The sequence below is a fragment of the Narcine bancroftii genome, chromosome 14 (assembly GCF_036971445.1).
Source record: "Narcine bancroftii isolate sNarBan1 chromosome 14, sNarBan1.hap1, whole genome shotgun sequence".
NCBI lineage: Eukaryota > Metazoa > Chordata > Chondrichthyes > Torpediniformes > Narcinidae > Narcine > Narcine bancroftii.
In genome coordinates this window covers 61,738,911-61,762,957 of record NC_091482.1, presented here as the reverse complement: position 1 = coordinate 61,762,957, position 24,047 = coordinate 61,738,911, and the positions used below count along the sequence as shown (strand labels likewise).

The window sequence follows — 24,047 nt, the reverse complement described above, 5'->3', positions numbered from 1 at the left end:
CAAGAAGGAAATTTATAGTTGCCTAAACTATACACTATCTTATCTTTAGGAAATGCAGTCAAATGCTCTATTGCTGAGAAATACCTGCCCCCCCCCCCCCCCCATGTAAACTCCACAGCCAGCACTGGTCCCAATACTAAAGAAGTACTTTCTACAAAGGGTAAAGAACAGGAGATTAGCTGGGGAAAGTAAATCCTTCAGGTGAGAAAAGAACAAAAACTTTTTGGAAAGAGGAATGGTTATGTATTGTATAGACAGACAACAATGCTTTGTTGAAAGGGAGCAAGCAGATTTCCTTCCAGTGTAAGAATGTCAATAAATAAGTACAAAATGAGTTAACAGAAAATGAATGGACAGAAAATGGTTTGAGATCATATTGTATTGAAAAATGTTGGTGATGAGTTCAAATTTATTTATAATCCGATTGTACAAGTTCAACCCGATGAAACAGTATTCTCTAGTCCTCAGTATGACACGTGGCAGACAAACAATACACATGCACAGTACTTACATACAATATTACTAAACGTTGTTAAATAAATAGTCAAGTCACAAAGGGTTGGGATGACCAATTAATTCAGATATTCAACAGTCTCACTGTCCATGGGAAGCTGCTGCTTCTCAGCCTGGTGGTTCTACCTCTGATACTCCTACATCTCTTTCCTGAAGGGAGTATCTGGAAGATGCTGTGGGAGGGGCCCTCACTGATTTTGTCAGCCCTCTTTAAACCAGAATCCCAGTAAATCCCATCAGTGAGAGGGAAGAGACCCCCAGTGATCCTCTCTGCCGCTCTTATGGTCCTGTGGATTGACAGCAACAGCACCAGTCTGGGAGGCATCCAGCCAGGATGTGACTGATAGAGCTCCAGTAAAAAGTTGACAGGATGGTGGCCAGTCGCCTCGCTCATCAGTCTTCTCAGGAAGGGCAGTCATTGTTGCACCTTCTTGAGAAGTGAGATGTTTTGTACCCAGGATAGATCAACTTGGTGCTCTCTATTCTCTCCATTACAGAGCTGTTAATGTACAGTGGAGAATGGTTGACCCTGGTCTTCTTCAAGTACACATCATCCCATCCAGGTTGAGACTCAGGTTGTTATTCTCGCACCAGAGAGAAAATAAATCAACAAGACAGACAAGATGAGTGCATTGGATGCCCATAATAGAGCCTGCTGGGTATTTTGATCTTGCTGAACCAACAGATACTCGAAATCTGGCAGAGAACACAGGCAATCCTTGACTTACTGCCATTCAACTGAAAGAAACTCACCCTGAGTAAATTCACAAATCACTACCTAATAATTAGAGAGAAGAAATAAAACTCACTCCATGGAATTTATATGGGGAAAAATATGTACACAGTTTTTTTCAACTTGCCCTTATTTCCTGCAATTGAGACAACTTTGCATTACAGAAAAGCTTGGTACAGATTGGTTTCTAGGAAAGCAACCTCCACTCCTTATAATGCGGGGTTTGCCTGTATAAGAGACAGAGGAAGTCTAAGAACTCTGTTCAGGAGCCTGAGACAGCAGGATGTACACAGGTTTACCGTGGAGTCGATGAGTGGGTAGGGGTCTTGAAATGGGAACTGGGATGATGGAACACCAAGAAAGAAAGAAGAGGCAAAATCGGTGTGGACTAGAGGGGCCGAGATGGCCTGTTTCCATACTGTAATTGTTATATGGTTTGTTATATGTTAAGAAAACAGTGAGAGAAGCTGACCTCTTCATGTGATAGATACAAAGACATTTGGTTACATTGACTTGAGGTAGAGTATTGGAAGAGCAAGATTGTTTACACTGCTCTAATACACAGGTTACCATCTCAGTATCAAAAATGGATATTTTGAATTTTGCACACAAAATCCAAATACACTAAGCAGAAAACAGTCAAATAAATTAAGTTATAATATTTTTACATACATTACTATGTGAAAATGATGAATGTCTTGGATTAGATTTCTGTCCAACAGACAGTTTAAGGTATCATCTTTTCTGTCATTTGCTTTAAAGGAATTTAATGCTTCAGTTAATCTAGTTTTACTTTAAAAGTGGAAGAAAAGCAGAACACTGCTGTCAATATTCTCAGCAAAAGATGTAACCCAGCTTTTTTTCCCCCCTAAACAAGCAAATGGTAGAATATTATCAGCCTTAAATTCATTTGATTTAGTGAAATTACATTATTTCTCAAATAATTAAAAGCAATGTTTGCATTATACATTTTTCTTTTGACTTTTAGATCCTCTTATCAATCATATGGAGATGGTGACTGAGATTGTAGTCCCAACTGTGTGCATCCTTTGTATACTCCTGAGTGCTGTTTTACTGATGTTCCTACTTCGAAGACAATGAGAAATTAAGATTTCTGTTGTGGTATACAATGTAATATGCATAATGAAACAAAAAATGGATGGCTAACAAAAGATTTTTTTCTTCAGAAAATTTGTTAAAATGCGAAAAAAAAATCATTAAAAATTGGATGTGGTATTTCACTAACATCAATTCCAGATACTGCCCGTTTTATTGAGAGTAAAATCTTGGAATGATAAAATTGATTTGTATACAAAACCATCATTCGGGCCTTCATGTCTGAGATAAAGGAGCACAACATCCAATAAAAGGATTATATATAAAACAGTTCCTTCCCTAATTAGCACTGAATGCTATCCAAAATTATATTAGAAATAATTCACTAAAGATGCAAGTTAATAAATACTACAAGCAATATTTCTTCTTAATAACTCAGTCCAAGGTCATACACAAACATTTTGACGTTAGAATCATTAAAAAACATAAGACGCAAAGCACAATAAAGTATGGTGACATCAGTGATATTATTGTGTGCTAACAAAAAGTGCCTGCTGAATAATGAACCAGTCTTACTATGCAGAGAAGTCTTCAGGATGAAGACAACATCACAAGGATACATAAATATTCAGTCAGTCACATTGAACAATATTTTTCCTTTTGATTACTAACAACTGATGTACATTTACCCAGTATACATCAAATACTCAATGGTATACAATCTCTGGATTCAAATATATTTTAATTGATCAATTGTAACGTATTGCTGATAAACAACAGTTGTCAGGGGCCTTGTTCAAATAAAATTCCCCATGAAAGCTGGAATCTTCAAGCAACAAATATAAAATTAAAACCTCAGTCAGGTACAAGAGTTCCTATGAAATAATTGTTACACAATATATTTGGATTTATCTAATGGTGCGCCAGTGTTTAATTTTTTGGAAATAACAATTAGATCCTACTTTTAGTGATACAGTAATTTTAATATTCTAATATTGTTATTTCTCCAGAGATACTGCTTAATCCACTGACCATTTCCAGCAATTCTTTTTATTTCAGATTTGTAACATCTACATTTTTTATTGTTCAGGCCAATGACTTTGTCCTGGGTAGTAATGGAATACAAAAGAAAATGTAGAGGGTCCAATGCCCAACTTCAGTCAGTGCCTGTGGTAGGCTAGGTTACTCCCCACGTACAATACAAGATCCAATATTATTGAACATTCATCCTTAAAGTCTGGAAAAAAATATACTGATAGATTTACCTTTTTCCTGCAATGTTTTACAGGAAATGTGCTTGACTGCAGCTAATTACTGTGTTGTAATAAAATGCCTCTTCGCAATCACTACTCAGAGTTGCTTCATCATTTGGCAGATCTTATATATATAAAAAAAAATAAAATTAGCTGTACATAATTTTAAAACAGTGATTTCTCAGACTTGGAAATAATGTGACAGTTTTCTTAGGACTATGCACAATTTCAAATGTACTTTGATAAACTTTAATGCAACCCAGCACATAAAATGCCCATAAATATTAAAATATGTAATGTTATAGTCAGAATATGAAGTACAATTTTAAAGAGTAACACAGTTATGATGTAATCTAAATTATGACTAAACTACAGATCACAGCAAATACTCTTGTACATATAGCAATTTATACACTAATTCAGTTGGGTAGCTTCCTAAAAAGATCTATCGAATACACAGAAAAATATTTCTCATTTGAAGAGGTTACAAATCAGCCTAAAGGATTCATCCAAGAGATACATTTAGAGGATGCATCTGTAATTGTACTTACTTATGACAATAAACTCTCATATAAAGAAATCACAAGAGTGAAGCAAATGGTCCATAAATTGAACCTGCACCACACACATGCAGCCTTGCCCACAGAAAGACTTTGCTCCCAGTCAACCACACACTGGGGATTCACTAGTGGTTAAACATAAAATAGTTTCATAGATTTATGCCGAGGTAGCATATTCAGGATTAAGGAATGAGAGCAGCTATACATTATTATGATGCTAACAGTCCTGATCGAAGGGCCAAATGGTTTATTCTGATCCCCGAGTTTCTAAACGACAAAATGATCTTGAATTCAATTTGGCCCAACTGATCTATGTCCCCAAAACAACATGAAAATCAATTGGTATACTTTTTGTCAATACTAGAGACCATGAATACCCTCCATGGACTCAATCTATGTCCCCCACTGTCTAGGGAAGGCAACCGACATGATCCAGACACAATCTCGGGATAGAGTGGCACTAAGATCAGCTGGGGCTGAACTCTCCCATGCAATCCAGAAGGCAAAGCAGGGGTATGCACAGAAGATCCAGACAGCTGTGCGACACCAGTAACACAAGGCGCATGTGGCAGGGGATCAGGACTAACGGATCACAAGTGAACCTTGCAAGTTAAGGTCAATGATGCCTCCCTTCTGAACATCCTCTTTGTATGGTTTGATGAGAAGAACAGGATGACGCTAAAGAGCCATGTCCCCCTGATGAACAGGCCCCCTGCAGAAATACAGCTGAGGTAAGGAGAACCCTATAAAAGGTGAACCCTCACAAAGCGGCAGGACCAGACACCATAATTGGTCAGGTACTGAAGGACTGTGGAGATCAATTGATGGCGATCTTCACGGACATCTTCAACACCTTATGCAGCAGTCCATCATTCCTGCAGGATTCAAGACAGCCACCATTACCTGGTACCCAAGAGGGCCACAATTACAGTCCTCAATGACCGCCACCCTGTGGCACTGACCTCCACCATAATGAAATGCTTCGAGGGTCTGGTGATAGAATGCATCAAAGCACACCTCCTAGAGGTGGATCCATTTTAATTCGCTTATAGAAGAAACCGTTCCACCAACAATGCCTTGTCACTTCACTGTTCTGATGCTAATCTTCCTTTTCATAATAATCACATTCTCTGAAAATCCCTTAATCCATCCTGGCCCTCCTGGAAAACAATGTCTCACACACCAGGCTGACTTCAGCTCAACGTTTAACACAATCATTCCCCAGAGGCTGGTGGAGAAGCTGTCCTCACTGGGACTCAACACCCATCTCTAACTGGATCCTGGACTTCCCAGATAGACTATGGTCTTTTCGCAAAGTTGGTAGCAGAACGCTGAGCAATGTCATACTGAGCACTGGTGAATCTCAGGGTTATACACTCAGCCCGCTCCTGTTCACGCTACAACCCACAACTGCACTGCCAGATCCAACTCCAACAGTGACATTGAGTTTACAGATGGCACAACAGTAGTTGGCTTCGTCAGCAATAAAGATCAATCGCACTAAAGAGGCGGAAAATTTCATAAAATAGTGAAGGAGTAACATTCTGAGTCTCAATGTAGACAAGGAGATGAATGTGAACTTCAGGAGGACCAGGAATGACTACCCTCCACTACACATAACAATTCAGTAGTGGAGAGCACCTAGTTCCTTGGAGTTAACTAGTGATCTATCGTGGACATTCAACATCTCCTCACTTGTCAGGAAGGTGCAACAGCGACTGAACTTCCTGAGAAGACTGAAGTGGGAAAGGCTATTAGCCACCATTATGCCAACCTACAATAGGAACTCTATCAAGAGCACCCTGCCCAGTATCAATATGGTTACAGTTGCTGCAGAGAAATGGATTGGCAGTCAATCCACAGGACCATATGAGAGGATCAATGGAGTCTCACCCTCCCTTCATCGATATGATCTACTGGGATCGCTGTCTGAAGAGGGAACGCAAAATAATTGAGGACCCCTTCCAACCTGCACACAGCATCTTTTAGCTGTTCTCGTTGGATACAGGTCCATCAAAGCCAGCACCACTAGGCTGAGGAACAGCTTCTTCCCACAGACAGTGAGAATGCTGAACGACCAAAGGAACTACTCACACTAACCATCCAAGGCTCTCTTAATTAAGTGATAATATATTTTATTTATTTGTATAGATGAAATATTTTTCCTGCATATGTATTATTTGTCTGTATGAGGGTTATGTCTGGTTATGTGTCTGCACATTTTGCACCGAGGACTGGAGAATGCTGTTTCGTCAGGTTGTTCTTGTACAATTAGATGGCAATAAACTTGACTTGACTCTCTCCTCCCATCTTGTGAAGGCATACACCATTAGGCTTAAAGATAATTTCTTCTCTGCAGCCAAAAGGCTCATGAATGAGGCCCATAACAATGCTCCCATGCCCTTGATGCTAATCTTCCTTTTCATTATAATCCCATACTCTGTAAATTGCACTCTTTACATGGTTTTATGAATGTCCGAGATAACCAGTTAGCTTGTCGGCAAAAGATCCCTTCTCACTGTTGAGGGTATTAACAAATCAAGGAAAATACCTGGGGTATTAAATGTCACATGATCTACCGGTGGCTTGGTGTTCAACTGCCATATTGTTTTTAATTCTTTCTGCCCGTGGCCACTGACAATCTCCATTCTCCACATAATGGGATTTTCACTAAAATGAAAAAAAAAAACAACCCAGAATTAGACCACAAGACATAGAAGCAGAAATGGGCTATTCAGCCCAAAGAGTCTGCCCTGCCATTTAATCATGAGCTGATCAATATTCCCCACTTAGCTCCACTGCCCTTCTCCCCATAACCTTTGATGTCCTGGCTAATCATGAACCACTGCCTTAAATACATTCATTATTTGGAAGCTATTTGCAAATATGAAGAGTTTTTATTGCTATTTTCTCTCAGGTCTGATACTCGAGTCTTCATCCAGTGGTCAGATGAGTATGCCATAACCACCAATTGTCAAGCATGTTTACAGAACTTCTGCCTGACAGCCATGATTTGAATCTCTCATCATCAGATGTTCAAAGGCGAAGTACACTGCCCGTACTGTGTGCACAATTTCACTTGGTCACTCAAAAAATACCAGGTCATAAAAACATATAATGGTGCTCATAGTAAATCATGTATTTTTTTTTAAATTACAAAAATAGACTCCCATCATTGCAAATCGATGCTTGCTCACGCTTCCCTTTACAGTTCTTCACATGATGCTAATAACACATACTGTTATAATTTACTGCCTGATCTCCTTTCATCTGCCCTTCTAATATTTCACCTCTCTCCCAGCAGTTTGGTCCATAGCTATTTTCTCATATATTGCATCCTTCATTTTAGCCCCTCCCTGCCTTTAAACAATTATTTTCAAAATATTTACCTTTAAGGAGTTCCCTTCTGCATGTCCTACTTAACATCCAATGCTTTCTGTTCAGTAGTTCCTTACAGGTGAGGCATACAAGTTCTCACAAACAGATATGAATTAGGAACAAGGTGTAGCTGATTACCCCATGACTGCAACTCTACATTCCATCTACTCACTAATCTTTAACACCATATTTATCACAAACTTAGCTGCATTAAAAAATATTCAAAGATTCTGATTTCAATGCCCTTTGAATAGTTCCAAAGATTTGACACTGTCAGAAAAAATCTTAAATGAGCGACTCCTTATTTTTAACTACATCTTGCTGCTTTCATCTGTCATTTATGTTCTGAAAGATGAAGCTCCAGTATTGATCTCTGTGAGACACCATCTTGCCAATTAAAAAAATGACCTACAATTTCCTGTTCACCTTCCAGTCTTCTATCCACACCAATACACTACCTTGTTGCTTTAAAGACTGCAAGATTATGACCCTGTCTCATCTCCTACCAGAAATCAAACACAATAAAAATATACATAGCAAAGCATTTAATATAAACTGTACTCAAATGCCTGTTCGAGTTACTTTAATCAAATACATTGCTTCTGTATTGACAACTTACACATTTCAGTTTTGAACCTTACCTTTCATAGAAAGCATTGATGGCCATAGGTCTGATGAGCAACTGGAAAACATGTTGTTCATCTAGTGGATTGTCCTTGTAGTATCTGGAGCAGGATCTGTTGAAAGGGGAGATGCAGTACAGTATCTTTTTTTATAATAATCAAAGATAATAAATTTGCAACAATAGTTTCAACACTAAATCCTCAACCTGTAAAGTATCCAATTGATTTCCATTCTCAATCAGTACCACTAATCTATGTGTATTTCAAATGAAACAGTAAACTTCTGGATGCCATTCAGGCCAACTTCTATCTTTTTGTCAAAGCAATCCAAAAACCAATGTTATTGGGCTTCCTCCTTCATTTTGTATTTTCCTCTCTCCCATTCTTCCCTTGGATCATAATCACCTGGGAAATTATAATCTAGTCAGGTTTCATAAATTGAAGTTTATTTCAAAAATAATTTCACAACAATACTTTGGAATCATCTATATCAATCCTCTGAACTGCTGTGTAAACAATGTAAAATTCCAATTCTTGCCAACTCAAAAGAGATCCAACTAATCAGCATTAGAATTTAATTATGGATTAGAGCAGCATAGAAACTGGCCCTTTAGCCTCTCTGGTCCATGCCAAACTATTATTCTGCCTAAGTCCCCAAATCTGCCCTTGGACCATAGCCCTCCACACCCTCCCATCCATGTTCTTATCCAATTTTATCTTAAACATCAAAAATCAAACCCACCTCCATCATCACCACTCCCAGCACCTTCTGTGTAAAGTTTCCCTAATGTTCCCCTTAAATATTTTACCTTTCACCCTTTATCCATGCCTTCTACTTCCTGTCTCATCCAACCTTGGTGGAAAAAGCCTGTTTGTCTTTATACCTCAGAATTTCTATCAAATCTCCCCTCATTCTCCAACATTCCAGGGAATAAAGTCCTCATCTAATCAACCTTCCCCTACAACTCAGCTCTTCATGTCCTGGCGACATCCTTGTAAATTCTCTGCACTATTTCAACTTTACACCTTTCCTGTAGGTAGATGGCCAAAACTGTACGCATTACTCCACATTTTAGCCTCACCAATGTCTTGTACAACTTCAACATAACATCCCAACTCCTGTACTTCACAATGGAAATAATGATGGCCAATAGGCTAAAAGCTTTCTTTATGTCCCTTTCTACTCGTGACGCCACTACCATTTATTGTGCAAATCCTACCCTGGTTCCTCCTCCCAAAGTGCAACACCTCACACTTTAATTTTTTTTAATTTTAATTTAGACATTACGCTGCCCAAATATCCCAATTAACCTGCAAAACTTGTATGCGTTTTTGAAGGGTGGAAGGAAACCAGAGCACCTAGAGAAAACTCATGCAAACATGGGGAGAATGTACAAACTCCTTACAGACTGCGCCAAGTTCAAAACTCGGTAGCTGGCACTATAATTGTGTTGTGCTAACCAATCGTTAATATAGATGACAAACAACATTCTGTTTAAAATGCATTGATTGTAAAAAGCACCCCTTTGATATATTGCATGTATTTTTATTTATTTTCTATATTTCAAACTCTTTACAGAAATGTGCAGGATTGGAATGAAAGAAAAATCCATCCTAATTGAGATTTGCTTTGGAACTCAATCATTAAACACACTTTCCAAAACAAAAACAATTTAACCATCAATAAAACAAAACTCAAATCGAAAGAAAGATTATACAAATAGAGTATTACATGGAAAGCCACATTCCAGGAATATTTAATCAAACTGAAGAGCCAGAGTCATTTTGCAAGACTTGGAGGGAGAGATTATCTTAAATTGAGCCATGGTAGTTTGGTTCTTTAAAAAAAACATGACCTAAATCACATTAACATTTAAAAGGAGTTAAAAAAAATTATAATCCTGAGGTTTCAGAGAAGGACAACAGAGGTATCTTTTGATGTGAACACATTTATAATCCAAGCAGGAAGAAGAGTATTCAGAGTGAAATACCATTTATGGGGCATTGTTCAGTTAAAAAATATATTTTTACAATTAAAGAGATTAAAAGAAATAATTAAATGATGCATTTTTCTGTGACACTGCAATACTTGTTGCAAACACATCATTATTTACATAGAATATACAAACTGAGTGCTTACTGTGTCAATGCAAAGAGCTTCTCGTGGCTCAAATTGAGAAAGGCACTGCAACACAGTAGCAGTTCGAGCATGTGATGGAGTTTACGGAGACGGAGCAACTGGTCTTCAAGACTTACGGTGGAATTCACAAAGTACTCCTGCAGGATCAAATGTTAATAAAAGCTAAATTATTAGATAAGAAACAAAGCTTAGACACAAATTGTAAATATTATTTATTATCCTTACCAAGTAATTCAAGGTAGTGAGTTCTTGACCTAGAAGAAAACAAATTTTCTATCACGACTTACAGTTAAATAAAAATACATACAAAGTTGCTCATTTTGGAAAGTGCTTGAGAGATGTGGGGTCTTGCAGTCACAAGTGCCCTTCCTTTTCCTCCAGTTTTCACAACACATGGGGTTAATACACTTATTAAATGTGCTTTAAAGATTTAGATTTATTGTCAGAGTACATACATGACATCACATACAACCCTGAGATTTTGTTTTCCTGCAAGCCAGGCAGAATTACACTTATTGGTAATGTGCAAAAAACTGTACACAATGTACACATGTAAACAAATAAAGAATTGTAAATCCCTGACTGCAAAACAGAGAGGGGAAAAAAAACCAAAGTACAAAAGTAAGAGTCTTCAAAATGAGTCTGGTTGAGTTTGTTGTTGAGGAGTCTGATAGTGGAGGGGTAGCAGCTGTTTCGGAACCTGGTGGTGTGAGTCTTGCGGCCCCTATACCTCTTTCCTGATGGCAGCAGCGAGTACAGAGGGTGTACTTGGTGGTGTGATCCACCCACACATTCTGATGTGGCTCTCCAACGGCAGCAATGCCCATAGATGTTCTTGATGGTGGGAAGGGTTTTTCTTGTGATGTCCTGGGCTATCTCCACTACCTTTTGCAGGGCTTTGCACTCAGGAATATTGGTGTCCCAACATCAGACCATAATGCAGCCAGTCAGCACACTTTCCACCACACATTGGTAGAAATTTGTCTGGGGTTTCTGTTATGATACCAAACCTCTGCAAAAACCTGAGGAAGTAGAGGCACTGACGTGCTTTCTTCACAATCCCATTAGTCTGTTGGTCCAGGAATGATCCTCCAAGATAGTGACTCCCAAGAACCTAAATTTGCTCACCCTCTCCACCTCTGATCCCATAATGATCGCTGGATCATACACATCTGATTTTCCCTTCCTGAAGTCAACAATCAGCTCCTTGGTTTAGGTGACATTGAGTGCAAGGTTATTGTTGATGCACTATTCGGCCAAGTTTTCAATCAACCTCCTGAGTGCTTACTCATTAGCCCTTTTTATATTACCAACTACCGTGGTATTGTTGTCGCACTGGGCTACACAGTCATAGATCCTCACTGATTGTGGTCTGTAGACGAGGAAATAAAGGATCCAATTACACAGTGGGATGTTGAATCCTAGTCTTGGAGTTTGTTGATCAATTTTGAGGGAATGATGGTATTAAATACTAAGCTATAGTCGATAAAGAGCATCGTGATGTATGCATTTTTGCTGTCCAGGCATTATGGGGCCTTGGTGTAGAGCCATTGAGATGACATCTCCATAGACTTGTTGCTATGATAGGCAAATTGGAACAAATCTATGTCGCCGCTCAGACAAGAGCTAATGTGCTTCAACAACAGCTTTTCAAAACACTGACGATGTGAGTGCCATTTAGGAAGGTTACCACATTCTTCTTGGGAATGGGTACGTTTTTTTTTTTTTTTTTGAATGGGTACGATTGATGCCTGTTTGAAACAGGTGGGTACCACGCCTTGCCTGAGTGAGATGTTGAAGATATCCATGAATACATTGGTAATTTGATCAGCACAGATTTTTAATACTCATCCGGGTACTCCATCCAGACTGGATGCTTTCCTCGGATTCACTCTTCTAAAGGAAGCCCACATGTCATCCTTGAATACGGACAGGAGATGATCATCAGGTAACATGGGGGTGCACAGTGGTGGCTCTTTCTTGCTCTTGTGGTAGAACTAGGCAAAGGCGGCATTAGGTTTGTCAGATTTGGTATCCTTCATGGTTTCCATTTTCATCTGGAAACTCCACCTTGCTTGGGAGGTGGCTTTCCACAGGTCATACCTGCTCCTTCTGTAGCAATCTGGCTCTCAGCAGGTTCCGAATTTCATTGTTTTTCCGGGTCTTCTGGTTGGGGAAAACCCTGAACGATTTGGTAGGGACACACTTGTCCACAGCTGTTTTGATAAAGTCTGTTACAGCCATGGTGTAATCATTCAAACCCTTTGCGGTGTCTTTGAATACCGGTCAGTCTGCTGAATTGAGGTAGTCCTGCAACTGTTCTTCAGCCTCCTGTGACCACCATCTAGTTGGTATGATCTCCAGAGACACTCTTTTTAGGCACTGTTTGTATGAAGGCAGAAGTAGTAGAGACAGATGATCCAACTTAGCAAAATGCAATCTCAGGAAAGAACGATGGGCCTTCCTTATCTTGGTGATCAAGAGTGCTGGGACCTCTAGAACAGCAGGTTACATGGTGGTGGTACTTGGGCAGGGTTTTCTTAAGACAGGTCTGGTTTTAGTTTCTGACTAAGATTTGTAGCGTGTCGGAGTGGGCTGTCTCTTGTTTGCTGACCACATCATGCAGCTCTGCAAATGCCTGTTTGTAATTGGCATCAGGAGGGCTATAAACTCCGGTGAGGAACAATGATGAGAACTCTCGGGGTAGATAGAAGGGTCTGCATTCAATCGAGATTTTCTCTAAGGCATCCATACACCACCCAGTATTAATGAAAAGCACACACCGCCCGCTTTCCCTTTTCCAGAATCCGAATTCTAATCCAGTCTATAAATGGTGAAACTCTCTGATCAGATAGCAGTATCCAGTGTGTTCTCCATTAGCCAGGTCTTGGAGAAGCAAACAACTGAGATTTGTCTCACCCGACTCTGATAAAGCAGCCTTGCTCTCAGGTTGTCGATTTTATTCTTGAGTGACTGGATGTTTGCCAGTAATACGGACGGTAGGGGAGGTCACAATCCCTTGTGATCCCGGCCCTCACCATGTTTCCAACCATAGGCCTTTCCCTTCCAACCAGTCTGTTCCTGACTCAGCCATTACCCAGAAGATTTGTAGATCGTTAACTGTTCAGCAGCTCATCACAGAGAACAAAACTGCATGGTGCCAATTTCAGTGAAGGAAGTTCAGAACGCGAGTATTTAATAGTAAAGGCAGGAAGGTGATTTATAGTCCGCAGAAAGTCACCATGGGTCGCCAGCGCTTTGATGGAGTAATGGGCACATCACACAACAGACCTTCCAGATTTCCTTTCCCTCTGTGGAAGAAATTTCATGAAGATTGATAATATCACTCTGTGAAACAAAGTTCACGAACCAGCTTTGATACTGACACTAAACATAGTTGGCAAACAGCCTGTTTTAATGTGAAATAAAGTCTGTGAAACAATACTCGAGGTCTCTGAATCAGCCTTGCAATTCTTCACCCTGTAAAGGTTTGCTGGAAGTTTTACTTGGCTTTAGTCAATCCAGCAACAAAGAGGGGTAATACATCCTACTCGCATTATGCACTGCAACATCATTCAAATGTTTCACCCAGCATTCTCCTTCAGCTACTTTCTATGTTTCTGTATAGGCAAGGATGGGGGTTGTATTGCCATATAACCAAATTAACCATTCATAAGATCAAAGTAACAAACTAGACAAGTACTGAGGAATACCTACCTATAAAATAGTTTATGTAATCCCTCTGCAATTTGTCCAGACCAATTTCCAAAAGCATTCGGATTGCAGTTAGTCCATTAACAGAAACAGCAGGCATGGCACATTGGTAAGACTGCTGGATTAATTGGCTGAGAGAACTGTTGCTCCCTCGATGAATCTGGAAGGTGGCCAGAATTTGTCCAGTGCTCCAGTTACAATAAGCGTATCATTAAAGTTATACAAAACCCCAAAACTTGAGAAAACAATTCTTGGCGTAGTAGTTAACGCAATACCTTTTCAGCACCAGCGATCAGGAAGGGACGGGTTTTCTCAGGGAGCTCCGGTTTCCTCCCACCCTTCAAAAACATACCTAGGTATAGGTTAATGGGGTATAATTTGGGCGGCACGCACTTGTAAGTGCTGTATGTCCTATTTAAATTTAGTTTAAAATTATTCCCTCTTAATCTGTATAAATGGAACAATCTGGATGGTTTGATCTATGGTGAACTATAGAATAGAAATGTGTCAAATGTCACCAGATGGAAGCATTGTGGCTCCAACCTTAGCTCCGACCATTGGTACTACATGCAGTGTTCTTGTAACAATGATAAATCATACAACACCCAGATGACCCATTTACTGGAATAAAACAGCCTAATGTCCCATCATTAATCAGCAAACAATCAAGAAAAAATACAGATCAAATTTTAATTGATTCAATATTCAAACTCCTAAATCTTAAAAAGCAATAGTTTTCTTAAAATATATATTTCAGATAGCATTTAAACAAACATTAAAATACAAATATGCTCCATACCCATGGTTGAATATCCTTGCATTTTAGATTCTGCAAAACTAGTGTTAAGCAATCTACCACATCTTGGTATGAAGAAACAGCTAAAATAAAAACAAAAATAAAATGAGTCGAAGTCAGAGAAACGAACACTCGGTGAGCGAGAGAATCAAAGCTCTCTTCATTGCTACAACATAACTTCTCCGTTGCTCGCCTCAGATACTGCTCGACTTGTTCAGCATTTTCTACATTCCAAGAAAAAGCTGCTTGATAATTTGCCTTTCACAAAATCTTTATAGTTTCACCAATTATTGGACCAGAAATCCCTTTTCTTCTGGAGCATGAAAATCAAGATTCTAATTATTGCATTAAATAATGCCTCCAAGTTGAAAAATCTTCCAAAGGCTACTTCACTGATTTTCATTGCGCCATTGGTGAGGCTACCAGGAGATAGTTAATCTATAAGGAGTGTGATAGTACAGATTCATATACCAATGTGTATATGTACAGATGGTAGTGTAGGATGACTGTGATTGACTGAGAGCATAGCCACAACTACTGGCAGGTCTTAAAGGATTGCTCCTAGCCAGACCAGGTCATTCTGGACTGGTCGACCTACTTGTGATATGCTCCAGTCTTTTAGTTAATAAAAGCCTTGGTATGGATCAACAAGTCTTTGGTTCTTTCGACGCGCATTACAAGGAGCATTTATTCCATTCTCTGATATCCAATATCAATGCATGGAAATGTCAGTATCACCATGTTCCCTCACTGGTAACATCAAAACAACAGGAATAATCTGTCCCACAGGTAATACATACTTTTCCTCATTCTAGTCCAAAGCTGCTCTGCAAAATCAAGGTCTCCACGTTCAAGAGCAAATGATGAATGGATGGTTGATTCAATAGCAGCTTCATCACTTTTCAATTTCTGATATAAAACAATGAAAACAAAGTCCTGGTCAAAAATTTATGACTAGCGTCTTAGATTTCCTTAAATGAGATTAAAGTGAAAAAAAAAATGAGATTAAAGTGTATTTTTTAAGATAACTATGGTGCTGTTGTAGTATTAAGACACTAAAGGTTGCAGATAATTATACAGCTTGTGCTTTAACAGAGAAAGATGCAAATCTCAAAACAAATTCGAGGTACTGAAATAACTCTAGCGTAGTACACATATTAGAAATATTTTTGCATGATCAAGCATTGGATTTTTCCTAAACTTAATTGAAATTAATCTTTATAACCTTTTTAAATCAATGAAGTTTAAATACTGAATTAAATAAATGATTTCTCAACTCATTAATATATCAGCACCTTTAAATCAGAGAACACTAAAGGAATAAACAAGATAGTTTAACATTCTGCCAGCTCCAGTAAACTACAAAACATTCCTAGAAATATATAACCCTCACTGACAGAGAAAAGCTGCTTATTGCAACAGAATAACTTTCAACATTCCACTTTAGGTGTATTATTTCAGAAAAATAACTAGAGCAGGCATACAGGCCCACATGGGAATGTGGTGAAAGATATGAAGACAGCAGCCAAAGAAATTCCCATGTTAATGCAGAAGCCCCATCTGCAGAAGAGGAATTCACCAGGTTATGAGACCACCAAACCAACTAACAGAGCATGGAGATAAACCTATGGAGGTCTGCTAAACACATCTCTTACAAATATGATATTTTATTCTAAATGAAGACTTATGAAGATCTCATTAATTAGGCCTGGGGGGTGTAGATGCAATAGAGTGATAGAGATAAAGAAACAATAAATTTATTTACAAGCCAAAACAGCCTATGGTAACCATACTTACAACCAACTCCAGGGTTTCTACCTTCAGAACACTCAAGGACATTGCCATAGTAATCGGGGGAAATGGGTGAAATCAGTAACAAGGCCTGTTCATCATCAGAATAAGGGGGTCTTTAGATGAGCAGATCAAGCATGATTAATGAATGCATACTTGAGTGACTCAGCACCAATGAAAATGTCTGGGCATTTGTTGAAAATGTAGAACCAATGTGGAAGATAATCCCATATTTTGAAAGACTGGAGAGTGTGGACCATGTCTGGTGAGGTAGAGGCCCTGTCATCAAGTACAAACCAAGCCTGCTGCTTGACCTAGAAATGGACATTATGCAAAAGATAATGGGCTCCATAAAAGCATAACCATTTTGGTTCACCCACAGAGTACCCTCCTTTAAAATAAAAGTCATTGTTACTTTTGGGCAATGTTATTTTTACCATGCTTATTCCCAGCAAAAAATCTCACTTATCCAAATATCATACCTCCGTGTCAGTTTTCTTTAGGTGATGGTGAGACATGGTGATTTGGTTCTTTAAGTCTTCATCAAACATGAAATGCAAAAAATATTCCATACTAAGACAAATCAAATAATATAAAATTCTATTCAAGGCAAAAGGTCATGTATCCACTTTACACTACTTAAATGCTGTAAGTTTCAGTAAGATATGACTAAATTATTCAAGAACAGTCATATTTAATCAAATGGATAAAATGGGAAATGGCATTTCATTTTGAAAATAAAATAAATGAATAAATCTACGGAGTTTTCCAAGCCATCTCAAAGGCTAAAGCTATACGCCATTGAAAATAAAATTTTAGCCAATGGCACAATTTACAAAAATCATGAAAAATGTGTTTCATTCCTCATCATCATAGAGTGCAGATTTCCAATTGAAATGGAACAGATGGAAGGTAAAGTAAAGCCACTTGTACTCAAATCATTCAAAATCTTGCACAGATTCAAATTTATTGCAGCAGATATGTTTCAAATATGAAAATTCTGTACCTTCAATTAACTCTTGAACAACTTCAATTGCAGATTTTTCTTCCAGAACCTCTGGCCATTCAGTTTCACCCGTTTTCAATCCTTTAGCCAAAACCTGTGACAAAACACAAGAAACAAGATCATGTGTGATGTGAATGAAGGCAGTGTTTTTAAAGCAACATTTATCTTTTTCATCCCATCTTTTAAAGTTTTTGTTCTTCACAGACCATTTTTCCTAAAATTTCTCCCCTATTATCTTTAACCAATTGATTTGACTACAGCCACTTTGACTTTGTTCCAATGGTGTGGCAGTGAATATATAGGAAACCCAAGCAAATGAATGCAAATCCACAGACCTGAAATTCAGCAGGTCGCACAGCATTCATAGGAAGTAAAGGGTAACCAATGTTTTGGGGCTGGGCCCTTTGCCAGGTATGCATGACCTGCTGACTTTCTCCAGCATGTTTGTATATTGCCATTACATGTACAAAGAGCTTGGAAAGAGATATTAAGGTAGGGCCTAATACAGTATCCACTTTCTCCACTGAGTGACTGGATAACAATCAAAACTAGGAATTATTTACCTCTAGCAATGTTCTGGCAATGTATCCAACAGCTTCTCATGTAAGTATAGGTCAATGCCTTATTTGAAAGAAAGCACCTCCAGTGTGTTCTACTATCTCTGGTGTGGAACTTAAACTAGAACTTTCTGACTTAAAGAAAAAGCACTACTATTGAGCTACGCTTACATACATATTGGTTAGGATGGAAAAAGATCAAGAACCTAATCTGGTTCACCACGTGATTCAAAAACATAGCAACTTCTTTTGTGAGCATTATACAGATGTATCATGGTATATTCATGGTTTGATTTGAATATTAAATTAAATTCCACTGATTTCCTTTTACCTGTGGGGAGGGAGTGGAAGTGAAGAGAAATAATGAATACCTCTACAAAAGCTCCAATTTTATAATTAAAACAATCAATGAAGTTTTGCTCCTAATTCCTGTACACTAACTTCACGTTTTTAAAACAATGTGTATCTCAGTTCTGGTTCAACCAATAATAATGAATTGCTTATATCACAAAGTATTTTTGTGGCTTAAAGACTAGAAAATGTTGTGACCAAGTTTAACTTGACACTTAGACTCAACAAATTGAAATGTCACTTTTTATTTGCCCTAACTGAAAATGTAAACAGCTATCTATCCTTTTATATTCATCTCTTTTGCTGCCTTAAGACATGGTAGTAATTTAATTTATACTTTTGCAGCTGGTAGATCATTAGCATCAAACCTGAAGGAGAAACATCTTCTCAAAGTGTCCAAAAAAATCAAATGCTATTTCATGTGTGAGTTTACAAAGTTGCCAAATGTAGCATGACAGACGGAAGATCAGAAAATAGAATTATCTAGGTTGAAATTGGAATATAATACTTTCCAATCTTATCAATTTGAATGTGTGATTAATAGGACTAAACAACGGTATTATGAATGGGGAGAGAAAGCACAAGGTTTTGGCGTGGCAATTAAAGAAAGAACAGATTTCGAGGGCTATTAATGCTGTTAGATGGAATTCTCTTATTACTTATAAACCTCGTGAGATTAATGATGAATTTTGTTAGACGGAATTCTCTTATTACTTATAAACCTCGTGAGATTAATGATGAATTTTGTTAGACGGAATTCTCTTATTACTTATAAACCTTGTGAGATTAATGATGAATTTTGTTAGACGGAATTCTCTTATTACTTATAAACCTCGTGAGATTAATGATGAATTTTGTTAGACGGAATTCTCTTATTACTTATAAACCTTGTGAGATTAATGATGAATTTTGTTAGACGGAATTCTCTTATTACTTATAAACCTTGTGAGATTAATGATGAATTTTGTTAGACGGAATTCTCTTATTACTTATAAACCTTGAGATTAATGATGAATTTTGTTAGACGGAATTCTCTTATTACTTATAAACCTTGTGAGATTAATGATGAATTTTGTTAGACGGAATTCTCTTATTACTTATAAACCTTGTGAGATTAATGATGAATTTTGTTAGACGGAATTCTCTTATTACTTATAAACCTTGTGAGATTAATGATGAATTTTGTTAGACAGAATTCTCTTATTACTTATAAACCTTGTGAGATTAATGATGAATTTTGTTCATTTTATAAAAAGTTATATACGTCTGAAGGAAAACAAGAAACTGGATCGATTGATCTTTTTTTAAAATCACAGTTGAATTTACCGATATTAGAGGATGCAGATTAGAGGAACCATTTACTGATTCGGAAATTAAAATGGCTATGATGGAAATGCCGAACGGTAAATCGCCTGGTGATGATGGATTTTCGGTTGAATTTTATAAAATTTTTTATGATGATTTATCTACAGTGTTTGGGGATGTATTACGTCAAGTTGGAGAACATAATGAATTACCTGAGTCTTGTTCAAGTGCTTTAATTACAGTAATCCCAAAAAAACAGAGATCCTTTGAAAGTATCTTCATATAGACCAATTTCGTTGTTAAATGTAGATTGTAAAATAATAGCTAAAATATTAGCGAATAGATTGGCTAAATTTTTACCCAAGTTGATTCATATGGATCAAACAGGTTTTATAAAGAATAGATATGCTTCAGATAATATTTTGTGCGTGATTAGTTTGATTAATAGATTTCGACAATCTTCAGATCACCCGATGGTGATATCTCTAGATGCAGAAAAAGCATTTGATAGAGTTGAATGGAATTTTTTGTTTAAAGTTTTGGAGAAATTTAAGTTTGGTCCTTTCTTTATTGGTTGGATTAGGGCTCTATATAGTAAACCAGTAGCTAGAGTATTGACGAATGGTTTGATTTCGGAACCCTTTAAGTTAAGTCGATCAACTCGTCAAGGTTGTCCTTTATCACCAGCTTTGTTTGCATTAGTGATTGAACCTTTAGCACAGCTAATAAGACAAAATACACAGATACAAGGTATGAAAGTTTTAGTTGAGGAGTATAAAATTAATTTATTTGCTGATGATGTACTGGTGTATTTAATAAACCCAGCTCAGTCACTTTTGCACTTGAAGGAGTGTTTAATACAATATGGATGTCTTTCTGGATATAAAATTAATTGGGAAAAAAGTGAAATATTACCGCTAAGTGAAGGAGATTATTCAGTTTATAAGAATATTATTAATTTGAAATGGACTGATTGAATTAAATATTTGGGTATAATTTTGAATGTTAATGATCAATCTTTATATAAATTAAATTATGTTCCATTAATGAAAAAAATTAAAACTGATTTGATTAAATGGAAAGATTTACCTATTAATTTAATGGGTAGGATAAATACAATTAAGATGAATATTTTTCCACGTATACAATATTTGTTTCAATCTATTCCGTATTTACTTTATAATATTTTTTTTTCGAGACTTGAATAAAATGGTTAGGGAGTTTTTACGGAGAGGTAAATTTTCGAGAGTAGCTTTGAATAAATTAACTTGGAAATATGAGTTAGGGGGATTACGTTTACCACATTTTCAAAATTATTATGAAGCAGCCCAACTTAAATTTATTAGTTCATTGATGGATTTGGTACGGCCTCCTAGTTGGGCCAAAATTGAGATGGCAAATATTTCTGAATTTGAAATACATCAATTTTTGTTTTGATGGAATATAAATTTGTTACAATATAATGTGCCTATACTAAAACATTTAATGAAGTTATGGATAAAGAAAAATAAAATGACAGGCTCTAGGGGTAAATTATCGGCTTTGACTCCGTTGTATAATAATCAACTTATTTCTTTTTCAATACATAATCGAAGTTTATTGCATTGGAGATTTAAAGGTGTGAAAAATTTGGTAGATTGTTTTAAAGAGGGTAAATTTTTATCTTTTAATCAGATGAGGGAAAGTTTTGGTATTGATAAGAACTCTTTGTTTCTCTATTATCAAATTCGATCTTTGGTAAAATGTATGTTTGGTAGAGATATGATTTTACCTGAAATGACTAAATTTGAGACTTTTCTTATGAAGGTACCAGAGAAGGGTTATATTTCATCTATGTATCAAATATTACAGGATGGTATGGATAAAAAGGGTTGGGATAGATCTAAAAGTAAATGGGAAGCGGATACTGGTTTTATTTTTTCCGAAGATGATTGGTTAGATATCTGTTATGATAGTGTAACTAGATTGATAAATGCACGTTATGCAATGATTAACTATAATTTTTTACATCAATTATACTTAACACCTGAAAAATTAAAAAAGTATGGTTTTCATGAATCAGATTTGTGTTTTAGACGTGGTGATACTGTTGGAACTTTTTTTCATGCTGTTTGGTCATGTATACATATACAATCTTTTTGGAAGAAAATTCAATCGTTTTTAGAATATCTGTAAAAGATTAAAATAGTTTTAGATCCAACAGTATTATTATTGGGTAATTTGCAACTTCTGAAAGGCTTGGGATTAGATAAGTTTCAGCTTGCTTTTGTATATTTAGCTTTATCTGTAGTGAAAAAATGTATTGCTAGTACGTGGAAAGATACAAATATGATTGATATTAAAAGATGGCATAATGAGATATTGTTTAATGGAAAAAATTACGTATGTTTCGTGTGATAATTATAATTTTTTAATTAATAAGTGGTTGTTATATTCAGAATATTTACATTTCAATTTACATTGATTAGATCGGAATATGTATATTTAATTTTTCTTTAATATTTTTTCTTTCTTTATGGCTCTCCTTAGGAGAATTGGCTGAAGGGGGGGGGGTTCTTTTCTTTTTTTTTCTAAATATAAAAAATAACGTTCATGTTTATGGTTAATTGTTGTATATGTCATATATTATTTGTTTTTTGAACAAATAAATAAAGTTTTTAAAAAATGTAGCATGACAGGTAAATATTCCAAATTATTTGGTAAAAATAAGAAATACTTTCAAGATGCAATTCATCAGAACAAATCAATTCTGCTCTTAAAAAAAATCACATGAACACAATGATCTCAATGGCTACTTGAAACACTTACAAGGAGAAATTCTAACTCCTTATATGTTTGAAAAGCAGGATTTCTTGGATCTCCAGGTTCCACTTTTATATTCTAAACAAATCGAAGGTAAAAGGAAAAGAGAAACAATAAATGATGAGAACAAACCTTCTCTAATAGTTGTTATTAAGAGTAACAATTGAATAACACTATGAAGGAATGTACTTCTGGAAATTATTGTAAAAACTGTTACAAAAGTCATTACAATATCAATGTCATTACATTAATGGTTTACAATCGAGCCTGCAGCTGACGTGGACTTTTACCCCCTCCATAAATCTTCGTCCGCGAAGCCAAGCCAAAGAAGACATTAATGGTTTGCAGTTGTAATAGATTTGTGTTATTAATCTTTAAACTCAAAATCTTATATATTTTTAGTAAATATTTTTGTTTGGACAGGGGCATATTTACACAGATACTTACCGAGAAACCATTTTGAAAGTCATAAAGTCTGATGAGTAATTTTTCTACTCGAAACCTGGTTGCTTAAAAAGACTGCTAATTCAAAACTGCAAACGGTCATAAAAGTCTTTTGACCACTCTCCATTGAGAACTCAAAACAATAGGTGTTTGCTCAATAGCAGCTGTGTACACACACTGCCATTCTGCTGGCTATGCTCACAGACAAGCGAGAGTCCACTGGCTCATGATTCATACTTCTGAAGAAGGTATTATGAACTTAAAAGACAGAAATTATGTTACATGTCATGTGATGAGATACATTACTGAAAACAGAGACATTTTGATACCAGAAAATGCCTGGCCAACCTGTAAATAACACAGGATTGAGGGGCTTGGCCATCCCATAAGTCACACAGGATTGAAATGCAGTAACAAGAATACTTATGTTCTCCTTATGAAAAGTGGTTTTTGAAGAATTTAGCCACTTCGCTGTCTCTTTGAAAAGAGGACAGATTCATCGAGTGGAACACAGATTCCAAAATTTCCATTCAAGAGAAGGAAAAAAAAAATCACTCGTATAAAGAAACATTGCTCTGAACACAACTCTACAAGAAATGTGCAAGTTTTAAAGAAGTCTGATAACTTGATGTTTCAAAATACTTCACAATTGCTTTTGAGCAACAATTTAAAGAAATCTGATGTCTCATACTTACTCCATAATTGCTTTTAAACAGCAGTAAAGACTGTTTCAACACAAAAGCTTTCTGAGATTGAACTTTAAAATCATCTTTTCAAAATTAAGTTTAAATTAATTTAAGAGTTAAGAAGTGTTGTTAATAATTAATAATAAAAATTATTGTTTTTGAAAATACAAATGTGTGTGGTACATTTCCATTGCAGCTGATCTAGTACGTAACAGCAGCAAAAGGAGAGAAACATTGATAAGGATATTTGCTCATTATATAGGATTTTATTATACAAGGAAATATTATAAAATCCCAAATGGAAATCACAACTGTCTTAAACTAAGCTTCAGTTTGACA

At 36.6% G+C, this 24,047-nt stretch overlaps 2 protein-coding genes across 7 annotated transcripts in view; one reads left to right on the top strand and one right to left on the bottom strand.

Moving 5' to 3' along the window:
* lctlb (lactase-like b) overlaps positions 1-2,835 on the top strand; it is a 29,375-nt gene extending 26,540 nt beyond the window's left edge. The window contains exon 13 of the mRNA XM_069910725.1: positions 2,235-2,835. Coding sequence (XP_069766826.1) covers positions 2,235-2,347 — 113 coding nt within the window. The 3' untranslated portion in view covers positions 2,348-2,835. The remainder of the gene's footprint in view (positions 1-2,234) is intronic.
* Positions 1-24,047, bottom strand: part of zwilch (zwilch kinetochore protein) — a 62,702-nt gene that overhangs the window by 28,814 nt on the left and 9,841 nt on the right. For 4 of the 6 annotated variants that reach the window (XR_011348628.1, XM_069910724.1, XM_069910720.1 and 1 more), the window contains exons 8-18: positions 22,585-22,656; positions 17,564-17,657; positions 17,040-17,095; positions 15,567-15,675; positions 14,770-14,849; positions 13,974-14,130; positions 10,482-10,510; positions 10,257-10,393; positions 8,135-8,230; positions 6,667-6,785; positions 3,568-3,679 (exon numbers count right to left, since the gene is read on the bottom strand). Coding sequence is in view for 5 of the 6 variants with exons in the window: in XM_069910724.1 (XP_069766825.1) it covers positions 3,585-3,679; positions 6,667-6,785; positions 8,135-8,230; positions 10,257-10,393; positions 10,482-10,510; positions 13,974-14,130; positions 14,770-14,849; positions 15,567-15,675; positions 17,040-17,095; positions 17,564-17,657; positions 22,585-22,656 (1,044 nt within the window). In the remaining variant the exon portion in view is untranslated. Of the gene's footprint in view, positions 1-339; positions 2,333-3,567; positions 3,680-6,666; positions 6,786-8,134; positions 8,231-10,256; positions 10,394-10,481; positions 10,511-13,973; positions 14,131-14,769; positions 14,850-15,566; positions 15,676-17,039; positions 17,096-17,563; positions 17,658-22,584; positions 22,657-24,047 lie in introns of those variants that run through there. The other 2 variants (XM_069910721.1, XM_069910722.1) reach the window with 2 other exon arrangements.